The sequence below is a fragment of the Pelodiscus sinensis genome, chromosome 1, assembly GCF_049634645.1.
Source record: "Pelodiscus sinensis isolate JC-2024 chromosome 1, ASM4963464v1, whole genome shotgun sequence".
NCBI lineage: Eukaryota > Metazoa > Chordata > Testudines > Trionychidae > Pelodiscus > Pelodiscus sinensis.
This window is the reverse complement of record NC_134711.1, coordinates 19,481,628-19,494,773: the sequence shown is the minus strand read 5'-3', so window position 1 is coordinate 19,494,773 and position 13,146 is coordinate 19,481,628. Positions and strand designations below refer to the sequence as shown.

General features: G+C 37.2%; 1 protein-coding gene across 2 annotated transcripts in view; it reads right to left on the bottom strand.

Moving 5' to 3' along the window:
* Positions 1-735: 735 nt before the first annotated feature.
* Positions 736-13,146, bottom strand: part of CACNA2D1 (calcium voltage-gated channel auxiliary subunit alpha2delta 1) — a 642,840-nt gene continuing 630,429 nt past the window's right edge. For both annotated transcript variants that reach the window (XM_006117144.4, XM_075926367.1), the window contains one exon: positions 736-6,179. In XM_006117144.4, coding sequence (XP_006117206.1) covers positions 6,063-6,179 — 117 coding nt within the window. In that variant the 3' untranslated portion in view covers positions 736-6,062. The remainder of the gene's footprint in view (positions 6,180-13,146) is intronic.

The window sequence follows — 13,146 nt, the reverse complement described above, 5'->3', positions numbered from 1 at the left end:
CGGGAAGCCAATGGGAGCAAATGCTGTGGTCAGCTCCCCTTACTCCTTGCCAAAGGAGGAGTATCGGACGCCAACAGGAGCTGCCCTCAGCATTCAAATTATGGGTCTAAAGTAGACCCACTAAATTGAATGCCAGAAGATTGACCTCAGGAACGTCAGTGTCCCAGTAAGGATAGACATGCCCCTGGAGCCTAATAGATTGTGATCTATGGATGCTGATCTGCAGTATCATGTGCCGCCCTGCTGTGTTACATGTGTGAGATCTACTACTCTGTAGTGTTACACAGACTAGAGGACCTCTGTTTGAGTTTTTCCCAACTTATCTCACAGTACAACTGCTATCTGCAATTTCAATTACCTGAGATCTCACCAATGTAATCCTTGGCAGAGTTAGTAGAACAATTACAATTCTCAGCATGATTGTTTCAGGCTCCCTGCAGACTCAGGCACAGAGCCTATTATGTTACTTTTGGACTAACTTGCTAAAGTTTTTTGCAATAAGAGACTTTTATTTTAATGAAAGAATTTCTGAAGGCACCAATGGAGTTAGCTGAACATCTTCAATTGACTTGTCACAGGAGTTAAGCTCTTAATTCTTCATTTGTGGTTTTGGAAATCTTCTCCTAAGATTCTGCAGAACAATTATTCAGCAAATTCAGGACAGATAATTATTCAGAAGTTTCTCTGGGGTCTACTTACATGTTATTGCTCAAATTGACAACAAATCCACACTCATTCTTGATCTTAAATGATAAACTTTTATTCTGAATATACTGTTTTTGCACAAGAATTAACACAACATTTTTTAGGATTATAAACTTTTTATAACATTATTGTACAAATTTTTACAAAATTTTATTTTATTTCTTCCAGGCTTGTCATGTTCCACAAAAGTGTCAAGAGAACACAATAAAAGGGGAAAAAAAAGGCCGGTTTGCTCAATCAGAGCAGTCAGGGGCCTTTTTCTGCAGGAACGCACAGTAAGCATCTTAATAAAAATATTTCAGTTAGCATGATCCAGACATTCCATACAACACAAGAAGAGAAGACAGCTTTGTCAGATCACAATCGCAAATTCATGGCATCTGAACAAGACAGTATCCCTTTAGCCTCAGTGAAATTATTTCTTCAAGATAACCCTTTAAGAAAAACCAAACCCAGAAATGCTGGTAAGAGGATGAAGCCAAATTTTGAAACTCTGGAATTGTTTTGAGACACTTTTTCATAGGTTTTTTTGTTTGTTTGTTTTTTACAATAGTGTACATTGAGTATTAACAATATTAACACTGTGGTATCAAAAAAGAAACAAAATATAAATATGGCCTTTGCTAAAGGTCTGGATGTCTCATGAAGGCTTAGGATAAACTTTATACTCCAAAGGAGTTTACTCACATTTCGTTTTCAGTAGACATTCTAAAAAACTTCACAGATGTTTTTGCAGTGGTTTGCCCACATTACTGGAGTTCTTATTTACCAGCAGGGTTAGCATTTGTATTTGCACAACTGGTGAAATTAATGTAGTGTTTTCAAATTAAGACATAATAATAATTAATCTTTGTGAGCTTCAATGTAAGAGAATAAAGAATTTCAATGTCCTTTAAAAGCTAATGAAAACTGTTAAACACGGCAAGTAACACTTGGGTTGCAAAGGTCACTTAAAAGGGATACTGCCTATGTGAACCCAGTAAGGCAAGTATTTAAAGTTACTAAAAGGAATATTATAGGAAAACTTACAAATGGCAGCAACACTGTTTTTGTCAAGTTAAGCAATAAAGCCTCAAGCATTAGAAACATGAAAAAGATTATACTACAGTCTTAAAGGTACTGGACCTAAAAATCTCTTCACTCAAACTTGCTAACTATGTCATGTTAAAAACCTGTTAGAAATATGGACCACAGTCAGTGTTTTGGCAGTAATGCTGGTTGTTCAAATGAAAAATAAGAAAGAAACTTTTCATGTTATGTCCTTATTCCTTCATGTTTGTTTGTATAGTACAGTGCTATAATGACTTGAACTGTGTTTAACTGTCAGATATGCAATAGGCTGTGTGACTACAGTGTAAACTAAAAGCCCTTACCTACACTAGGGAATTATTTTGAAATAATTCCCCATATTTCAAAATAACAAGCCGAGCGTCCACACTACCAAACCTGTTATTTTGAATTAATGGGCTAGTTATTTTGAAATAACTTCTGATTCCAATGAGAAATGATGCTTATTTTGGGAGTTACTATTTCAAAATAAGTTATTTTGAAATAATTTGCTAGTGTAGACAAACCCAAAGAGTTCCAGCAACTTGTCTAGATCCCCTAGGGCTATTTAAAGGCTTTAAAACAAATGTCAACACAGCTTATTATTTGGTAACTAAAAAAATGAAAACCATTTAAACAAGATATAATGTTTCTAAATTTTAAATATTAGAATTAAAGTTTTTTTCTTATAAACAAGTCTATATGTGAGAGTTAGAATGCATGATGTATATAATGTTTACAATGTTGTGTTTGCTCTTCTGACAAATAAATCTATACAGTCCTTTTCTGAACTTTAAATCATTGGATGTTATTTGTGTGTAATCAGAAAATACCTAGTTCTCTGCAAACAGCAGCAAAAGTTCAATTTTTTAATCTTAAAAATATTGAGCCTTGTGAAAAACAATAGCTGGGCCAAATCCTGAGTTTTCAATCTGTCACCACACAGACAAAACCTCTGTGGAAGAAAAATTACTTGCACAGAATGGAATTTTCTAAAGCATCTGTGTGACTGAGTGGCACAAGTCCTGTAGACTTTCAGTGAGATTTATACTGTTTAATCATTAGGCATTTTTGATAATCCCACCCATAGTCAATAGGAGTTGGCTTGGAAAATATCCGAGTGCAGATCTGTATTTGGAAGTGTAAACAAGGAGCCTGGCTGTGTGAGGACTAGGAAGAACTCTAGTCCCTTTGGGTATGTCTAAACTACAGAGCTTTTCTGGGATACCAGAAGCATCCCAGAAAAGCTCTGCTGGGTCCAAGATACACGTTTACTTTTCCAAAAAATTTTCGGAAAAGCAGACTTTTTTTTGGCATCCCTGTAAACCTAGTCCTACGAGGAAGAAGGGATGTTCTGAAAGAGGGTTTTCCTCCAACATTTGTCCCAGTGTAGACAGGGTAAACGTCAGAAAAGCCTCTTTTGGAAGAAAAGCAGAAAGAGATACGCAAATTGCATCCGACTTTTCTTTGTAGTGTAGACATAGCCTCTGAGGTGCCAGGACTCCTCCTTGCCTGCTTCCAAGGGTTGCATGGCAGCTCAACGGTGTCAGAGAGGAGTCAGGGGCCAGTGTTTCTTCAAATCTGGGTGGCAGCACAGCTTCACAGGTGATTAATCAGCTCTGCCCAGTCAGTGGCTCAGGGCTCCAAGCATGAAGCTGACTGACTGGGCAGGGCTGATTAATCACCTGTGAAGCTGTGCTATGGCACAGCTTAGCGGGAACACTGTCAGGAGCTGATGGCAGTTTTTCTGGGGCAATGTGACTCTGCACCAACCTCCTCTATGGGCACAATTAATGCCTCAGTAAGTAACATGGGATTCCACCCATCTCTTTTAACAAATCTAGTACAGACACACGTACTCCACATCATTCTGGAAGTGTAAGCATCATACTTTTCCAAGAAGGCTTTTCTTCTGGGAAATATTTAAATATATAGCACTTAATATTCTGGTAACTTTCCAAATAATTATAAAATAAAAATACTTAATAAGCTGAGGGTTAGCTTCATCCATGTAATAAATATCACCCCATCCAACAAACCTCTTTCTGCTACGAGCATGTCATTGGCAACATGCAAGCGGATTGTAGAATGGTGCTCCAGTGATTGACAAACTACAGTTGGCATTTTCTGTGTGGTGAGCAGGCATAGGCAGAGTGAAGGGAACGCCAGCAATGCCAATGGAAGGGAATGATCCCCAATTATCCTCATCCTGTGCTCCTGAAATCAGCTCATCTTCACTAGGGAAGAAATGGAGTCCACCAGACTCAGTCAGTTGTACTTTTAATCAGATTATTTTCCTACAGACATTAAACAGTTAATTGTGATAATTAAACAATGTGAGTTTTTTTCCATTTTCCCAGCACTGTAACCCTAAACATGGGATTATACACATCTGGAATCAAGGGCAATTTGGAAAAAAACCCAACTAATCTTAGGCACAGCTACATGTAGTCATCTCATTTTGTGAGCCGTGTTATAGAATTGAGTGGGTTCTTAAATTTTCAATGTATATTAATGCACATCTAATAATTATGATCAGCTTTTGACACATTCAGGATTATAGTAGGAATTTCCCAGCATATACATACCACAATTTTGCATTTTCAATGTTTAAAACAACAACTGATTTGTACCATGTAGATATTTGCATATTGCAGCTGTTAGCAGAGAGTTGCACGTCAGCAGAGTTGCACATTCATTGGTTTAGCTGTCTTGCAATACTGTTTAATTCTGAAAAAAGCGCAAATCATATATTGCATGTACACTATTCTACAGTGTGATATTATAATTTACTGCACTAATTTGTATCACCAACAAGGTTGTATAAAACAATTTTTTATTATTATTAACAATCAAGTATCAATGTGCATACATATAGATTCAAGGCTCCCCATTTGTTCAGATTCCATTCTAATTTCAGCAGCCAGGAAATCTTGTTCTTTTTAGCTTGCTATTTTCAATATAAAATAGCAACAGGAGGAATTTAAACATTATAGGGTGCAACAATGCTATGAAAACAAAAGGGGAACCTGGCATGAATCTCAGAACAACATATTCTCTTCAAAAATAAATGTGTCAAATCTGATTTTTATATACTTAAAATATCTGTACATAAGTTTTCCTGTGAGAGCACTAATCTGTATAAAATCCATCTCATCCCTTTTGTCCAGCCAACTAAATTTAAGCTACTTTCTTAGCTTTTTTCATTGCACAGTATATTCAGAGCTCTGTTTAACAATATAATTTAAGATTATTTAATTGCATCACATTGCAATGTTCAGTTTCTCACACAACAAAAGAATCACTCGGTTATCTTTTCAATGGACTATACGCTACCATTCAAGAAAACAAACTTAAAAACAATAAAGAAGCAGCATCATCATGCAAAATATCCTTGGAAACCAACGTTCAATAATCACAAAGACATTTTGTATTCACAAGCTTTTTCTTTTGAGCATTTTGAAGGATTTGGCTAGCGTTACATAACTGCACTGTGAAGAGCGCGCTGATCATTACATGGAAATTAACAGCTTTCTGAGAGGGACATGACATTCAGTTCAGGAAGAAAATTACTTGGTTAGATAAAACATCAAACTTTCAAACACCTTTATATTTCAAAATTCAGTAGCTTCTTTCTTGATTTATTTTATTTTTAAAACCAATAGCTTATGAACCTACCAAAACTTAGCTAGCCGCCCGTTTTGATTGATTTTGGCAGAATAAACCACATATTGTAAGGCATTTCAGTCGTGGTGAACTTCTGAGGAACATTAGCTAATATTTTCAAATTCACTAAGCAGTTCCGTACAAACTGAAGTATGACAACTATTTTATACTCTGGACATAACTGATGTTCAAAGCAGCCATAATGGCATTAATAGAACAAAAGAGCAGGGTTAAATAAATGTGAATTCACAAATGTGTATGTAATAGCATATAGGATCTGCAATAAATTCAATGCTAAAATAAAAATAAATAAAAATCATACCATACATAAGCTATTTTAAAGGGGAGCCCTTTTACATGAAGTCATCAACGATACAACAATGAACACAAAAATCTTAGATTCCTCAATAAAGCACATATAGATTTCTGTTCTGATGGCATAGATGATGCAGCATTCACACGAGTTTAAGGATCTGACAGTCCAACATGCAGCCACTGTGGGTGTCATTTTGGATCTTTCACATAGACTGATGTGGGCATTGCTGTTCTTCTGCTGTCTGAATAGCTGACCCTTTGAAAATGAAACTGAGGGCTAACGTTTTGGCAGGGTCTTGATTAGTTACGCAGATTTTGATTTCACAGGGTCATAACTGGCAATGTCTGCTGCCAGATACCAGCCAAAGCAGGACAAATTGGATTCCTACCATAGACCACAGTGATGGGCTCAGTCCAGAGACTCCACCACAGTCTGACGAATCTTCCTGTTGGCAAGAAAATGAGATAGTTCAGCATGAACTAGCATTCAAGGTGAAATAATCTGCACTCTAGCCTGTTACATGTTGATCTACTTTGCAGGATGGATTTTGGTCTCAAATACACCATTTTCCCTAGTGTGCCATTCATATTGTTAGTGGTGGCAACAATCTGAATATTTAAATTAAGTGCTATGGAAGTTATACCTAGAACATCATTGTAAAAGCAAAGACAAATACTTACAGACACATACTGTGGTTACTCACCATAAAAGAAAAAGCAGGATGAGTGCACATTCTGATGAGAAATAATTTGTGAAACTAACTACTGAGCCCTAAATCACTCTATCTGACCGAAAATAAATGTGTTTAATTCTCTACATTGACAATACTGGACCCTCTTCCCCACCCCCGAAACACCATTTTCCTGCAAGGAAAGAAGGAAGAGCAGTGAAATCTTTGGGGGTAAGAAAAAAGAAACCAACCAACCTATGCCCAATGCTCTAAGGGCACGCATTTAGAATGAGTGTATTCTGCCAGACCAAAGGGAAGTCAGTTCTCTTCTCTGATCTCTATCACTATATTCAAGTGCTGAAACCAAATATTGTATCGATTTCTTGAACACCCTGTGAAATCTCCAAAGGCTTGATATTCAGATCTGGCCATGCTAGGCACCACCTTTACCTTCTCCAGTTCAGGGGCTTGCCAGGAGCCACTTTCAACCCAGCAGAGTTCTAACTAGCACCAGCTGTTAATGGTCCCCAAGGAATCCATATGCCACACAGTGCTGGCATCTCTGGGATTGCACCATCCCTCCAGCCCCTTCCTCTCTTCCACAGTTATCTCTGAATCGGCTGTGGTTTTAACGATCATGAATGAAATATTTTAATGTTTGTGGATATCCTCAGGATCACAGCCCCGGCTTCTGGTCTAGCTGAGGTGCACTTGATGCACTGTAGGTAGGAGGTAACTGAGCGAATTATAGCTCCTGTCCCAATGCTGATGAAACTTATGCCTTACTATCCAGGGCCCAGTAGGTGCTGCAGCCAGGCCCTCTCCCCTACCCTCTCCCCAGCATCAAGTCAGGACCACTCGAGAATTTCTTCTTTGGCCTGGGACATTCTCAGGTTGCTGGGTGAGGCAACTTTACAGCCCTATGACCCTCCCAGCAAGCAAAGCTTTTTGTTGTTGCAGTGGTTTTACTCTGTATCGATGGTAGAAGGAGCCAGGGTCTCCTCATTCAGGCTCTCTTCCTATCTTAGGAAATATCTTATCACAGATGGAAGAAGTTACATCTGGCTCCTGCAAAATTGAAATGCTCAAAGTATACCAAGTGGAAAGCTTATGCTTCAGTGGTGGAAATGCACTGAAAGTCTGCTCTGTGCTACAGAAGACAAGTTTAGGGCAAGTTCTAGACCTTAGAACTATGTATGTTAGGCCAAACCCACACCTGATGTAATCCGGTATAGCGTGATTGTAGCTACTTTGATTTAAACCATGAGGGTCTAGTCTATTTTATTATGTCCAAATTTCTGAGTTTCGGAACGCCAATAACACATAACTTAATCTTAAACCTAAGCCTTTGCCCTAAACTTGGCTCCTCCTAATATTCTCTGCAAAGATTTCTTTGTCCTAGTCTCCAATTTCCTCTGTCCAAAGAGCCACTTGCTTATATCATGGTGCAGATAATGGGCCACAACTGCCACCATCAGTCAGCAGCTTCCATTTCCCTGAAGGCTTCTAAGTCTTCTTACCAATGTAAGTAAATATGAAACTAGACATCTGTCTTACAAGCACCATCAAAGGGCGTGGCTATGAAAAATCCTTAATCTGTAATGTGTAGAGTTTTTGCCATAATCTACCTAAAAAATGTACTTGCAACACTTGCCAGACCCATCTTAAAATCTCTCTCTGGAAAATCAAGGAGTTCTTTCAGACGAGAAGAAGAGAGGTCTTCGGTTTTTCACTGCTCTGAGAGGTTAAACTGCCAAGACAAGCTATCAGAAACCAACGATATTTTCAATAAGTATTCAAATGATTCTAAATTGTTTAGGTCATTCTCTTGCAAAAAAAAAAAGTAAAAGATAAAATTTTTTAAAAAAATTAAAAAATTTAAAAAAGCTCCATATTTTCTTCTATTCTTTATTAAGGCAGCCATTGCTAAAATGATGACTTCTTTCATTTGTTAGCTTCTGTTCTACTGGTTTAAGGTTTTGTTCATTGAATGTACCCCAAAATTCAAAACGTTGCTGATCAACAAGTAAGCCTTGAGTGTACTCTGTTACACAAGTTTGGAGTGACGTACTGTGATTTGAAGATGCACTGAACTTTCAGGGTTGTTATACTAGGCTTCCTTTTTGAGCCTGCATTTTGTCTTCTATTCACCAGACCTAAAAATTAAGCCAATTGCTTCTACCTTAAAGAGAGCACTACTCGAAAGGACATTATCAGTGATGGTTTCTTCTTATATGGGTTCATCAATAAGCGATATTCTGTATCACATTTCTGATACTTAGAGTCACATCATTGGAGCTCTTCCAAGGAGATATCTCCCACAAAATATGCTGTTAAAGATTAGTGAGATTTTACTCTTGAGTTTTGCAAGTTGTTTCGGACTTAAATACTGTAGTGTTGAATTTCTGAGGCCTAAGAACCACCCATAATGGAGCACATATCTTCACAGATTCACTCATTGTAATTGCTCAAAATCTCTTCAGATAGCTTCTTTTGTCCTAATCAAAGGTCAGTTATCCCCAATAAGGAAGAAATCAAGTGATACTGATTTAAATTACTTGTTTTTTTTCCCCAACAATGTGTATTATAATTAGCAAGGTTCCTATGTGCTATAACTGTATAGATATGGAAAATAAAGCTGATGAAAGAAGTGATGGGGGAAGAAATGAGTAGCACTACTAAATCACACTACTAAAATATGTTATGAGAGCATAATCAGATTTGATGAAGCCATAGCCTTACAATGTCATCTTCAAAATATCTGATAAAAATGTCTTTCTCCATTCACCAGCTCTACTAAAGAAACATAGTTGTTCTGGAATTTTCTGTGAACTTTCACCCCAGGATTCCTTGTATAAGTGCATCCATAAGTGTCCAACATAGTGATGAAGAATATCTGAGTCATAGCCATCTCTGTTATTTCCCTCCAAGTATTAATTTTAGATCAGTTGATAGCAAGCAGCTTCCATGGTCCTTTCCTGCTCCAGAAGATGGCTGGGTAACCTTTTGAAGTAATTTAACTGCATGGAAAGCTGCCCAGAATTTCCTTTTCTTTCACAATCATTCTTATTTACACATAATTTTCACTCTCTTCTTCCCATCTGCCAACACTGGCAGACACTGGATATATTGTTTTCTAATTCATAACACTACTCAGTCCTGAATCAGAATGTTTAACTGAAGCAATTTGTCTGTTACCTTTTCTATTAATCATCAGTAGTATGGATATTTTTCTCACTGACAAGAATCTTTTTTGTCACTTTCTTTCCATTCTAGCAGTGTGAACTCTTCTATAGTCAAAAATCACTCTCCAATTCTTCTAAACATCAAGGGTTCAGAGGAAAGAGTGGGAAGAGAGTCAAATCCAAACACTATTTTCTCCAATTAGGAAGTCCTACTATAATATCTTTAGGCAGGCTTATTTTCTGACTATATAGTACCATTTTAATTCAGTATCTTCACGTTAACAGTCATCAAAATCAAAGTATCAAAATCTATTGGGAACAGGACTGTCAAAGGAATGCATAAACACTTGTTTGTACCCATTAAGAAGCAGACTATAGCTAAATTTAATTTCATATTACAAAATATTAATGTTATTAATTAGCTGATTTACACCAAATAAGAGTCTGACTTTGCTACTTGCCCAGTTTCCATCTGCTGCTGCTGAGAACACACCTGTTAAAGTCGTGCTTTAAGGGCTTGCTTCCATAGGTGTTTTGGATTGACTTCCTGAACAAGGAATTGGGACCTTAGCACTTAAATTTGCAGTCAGAATCCTATATATGATCAGAACCTTACTTGATTTCAGCAAAGCTACTTGTAGAGAAAGGAACTACTCAATATGAGTAAAGATCTGATCTTCACATATTACATGGGACTAGTGTTGGAGAGAAACTGTAATTAACTCCTCCCAGTCTTCAATTGCACCAATTCAGCTTCTATGTTTGTTAGTCATGAGACTATTTAATACAATTTACGAAGCTCAAAAGTCTCCCATATAGCTATGAAGCTAAGCATGAAGGTTTTTTTTTCATTGTGTCCAAGTGATTTAGCTTTTTCCAATACTGAACACAGTAAAGAAGACGAACTCTTACAACTGACTTGTTTTATTTTTTTACCTGGTTATAAATATTACCCTAGCAACACAAATCTATGTACTTAACCCTTCAAAAAAGTTTTATCCAAAACATATCTTACAATGTATTTAGAACATTTGGAAAGAGATTGAATATATACACATATACACTATATTTTAACATTGCAATAATTCCCATCACAATATAATATAATGATTTTATTTGTTAGCTTTTCAATAATAGTCATGGTAGCATCTCCCTCTAGTGGTCTCCTGAGAATGTATACCAATACTGTTATATTCTGACACACTTCTACTGCGCAAGGAATATGCTTTCTGATAATGATTCTCAGATCATTTGCTATACTAGCAGCAATGATGGTAGCTCAGACTTTCCAGTAAACATAACATGGAAAGACTCAGCTTTCTTTATGAATCTGATGTCTCCATACACTAGTATTCTAGAATTATAGCGCTGAATCTCGTGCTCTGAAATGTACATCCACATTACTATTAGAAGCAAAGTTCTCATTGGTCTTTACTAGCCAATGGCACTGTTTTACTGGATATTCATCTTTAAAAAGAAAACTTTTTTTTTTCATTCCTAAAAACAAACAATTAGTCTTAGTATTTTGATCATCAACCTCTGTCTGGATTTGGCAACACTATGAATTTCCCCATATGTTCTCCACAGCAATTATTTTTGCAAATCCTAAAGACAGCATTCAGTTATGCTGTGCCATGCATAGTATTAGTTTTGCAGGAACTAGAATCTCCTCCAACTACTTTATACCTCTGCTTATTACTATGGAGAATTTTGTCCTAGATGTCTTCCTCCTCCTCCTTTTCATCTTTACCAGGAACACAGGAAACAATAAACATTCTGAAGGACCAGTAAGGAAGGGAATGACAGCAATATGAATAGAAGGCCAGATATTGCAGCCTACAAAGCTGACTGGTTCCTGATTCCAGGGTGAAGACTTAAAAAGCTTTGGGCAGAGCTCTTTGAATTTGTAATTGTCCCTTAAATTGTTACAGGAATTTGTTCCAAATTACTGTTTTGGGGACCCATTTTGTTCCATTTTCTTTCATTTGCTAGTTAGTAAAAAAAAAAGCCACTTTTTATGCAAAGAACCAAACCAAACTAAACCAAAAAATTAGAGAAAGTAACTGACCATCCACACCATATGAAAACTTGCAGAAAAATGAAGATAGGAGAAGACATCATGGCAGAGGCACGACTCGTTGTGCATATAGGCTGATCCTATTAATAACGGGCAAAGTAGCAAGTAGAGGAAAGGAAAGAAAACACAGAAAAAAAGACATACAAGATGAGATTTCATGCAGTTTGCTGGCAGTTAGCAGAATTAATGTGAAAGCATCCACCCAAGAGCAAGAGACTCATAGTGAGTACTGCAAATAAACTTAAACAAAATATTCTGCTGTTACAGAGAACACACGACTTACACACCAATTGCACATCAAGCTAGTGAGCAAGAGTTTTACTTTCACACACAACACTTGGATCGATATCTGTTAGAAAAGTTCATGCATTTAGGACACTTTTTCAGTCCCTGTAGAAGCCAATTGTTTTACATCCACTGATCAAAACGACAGTTTTTTACAGGAGACTTTGTGAACACGTGGGCTTCAAAGAAAATGCATTCACTCCCAAGGCTTAGGCTTGTGTAACCATAATGAACATCTGAGGCATGACATCTGCTTAAAGAGCAGCGCGGATTAAGCTATATCAAGCAGAGTCAAACAGTGGTACTTGCAATTGCTTTGACAAAACCATTTATCTAGTCCTGTTGGTTGAAAATAAGTCCTCGAAAGATGTGGCTAGTAAATAAGGTCATGGCACACGTTTAGGAATGCAGAAAGGTATTCAATTCCAAGCAATGAATATTTCCTCAAAAAGTAAAAAATTACTACTAAATTGTATCCTGCAAGCTAGGAAAACCTGTCACAGGTATAAACTCACTTGGTGTTGTCATGGTCATGAGGGATGGCCAGCAGCCTGGGGACTAAAGGGTTAACTGTACCTAGCCAGGTAGCAGTCAGCTAATAAAAATTCAGATAGGGATTTTCAAACTGAGACAAAGGAATTTTTGGGTTTTTCCCTCTTTTGTCTCTGGGCCAGTTTGCTCTAGATACTGAGGGAGACGGAAGACATGTCTCTCTCTAAGAAAAAGACTTTTCATAATGTGTAAGTAGAGTAAAGTTTAGATAAATCTGTTAGGTTTTATTGTTTTCTGTTGTGGGACTTTGGATCTGATGTCTGTGCTGTTAGAAATGGGTTTTTCTCCCTTTTGTGACTAAGTCCTGAGCCCATGGGAGTCCCCATGAGTATATTAATTGGTGACTTTTTCCAACTAGTCATGCTTGCAACAGGAGTATTGTTTTGAGAATAAAAGTTTTTTCTTTTTTATTAACCTGGTATTGGTTAAGTTCTGTGTCCTGGAAAATCTGTCTGTGGGATCTGCATGCCTTTGAGGGGACAGCAGCCACAGACTAAAGTTTATATTTTATCTTTCTTTTTCAAGCTCTTTGGAGAAAAGAGCTTGGGGTACCTTGGGGTTGGTTTCAAGTGTCCACCCATTTGTGGGTTCAAAAGCACTTGATGGTGGCAGCAAATTTTTATCCCCCAAAATCTAGTTTTTT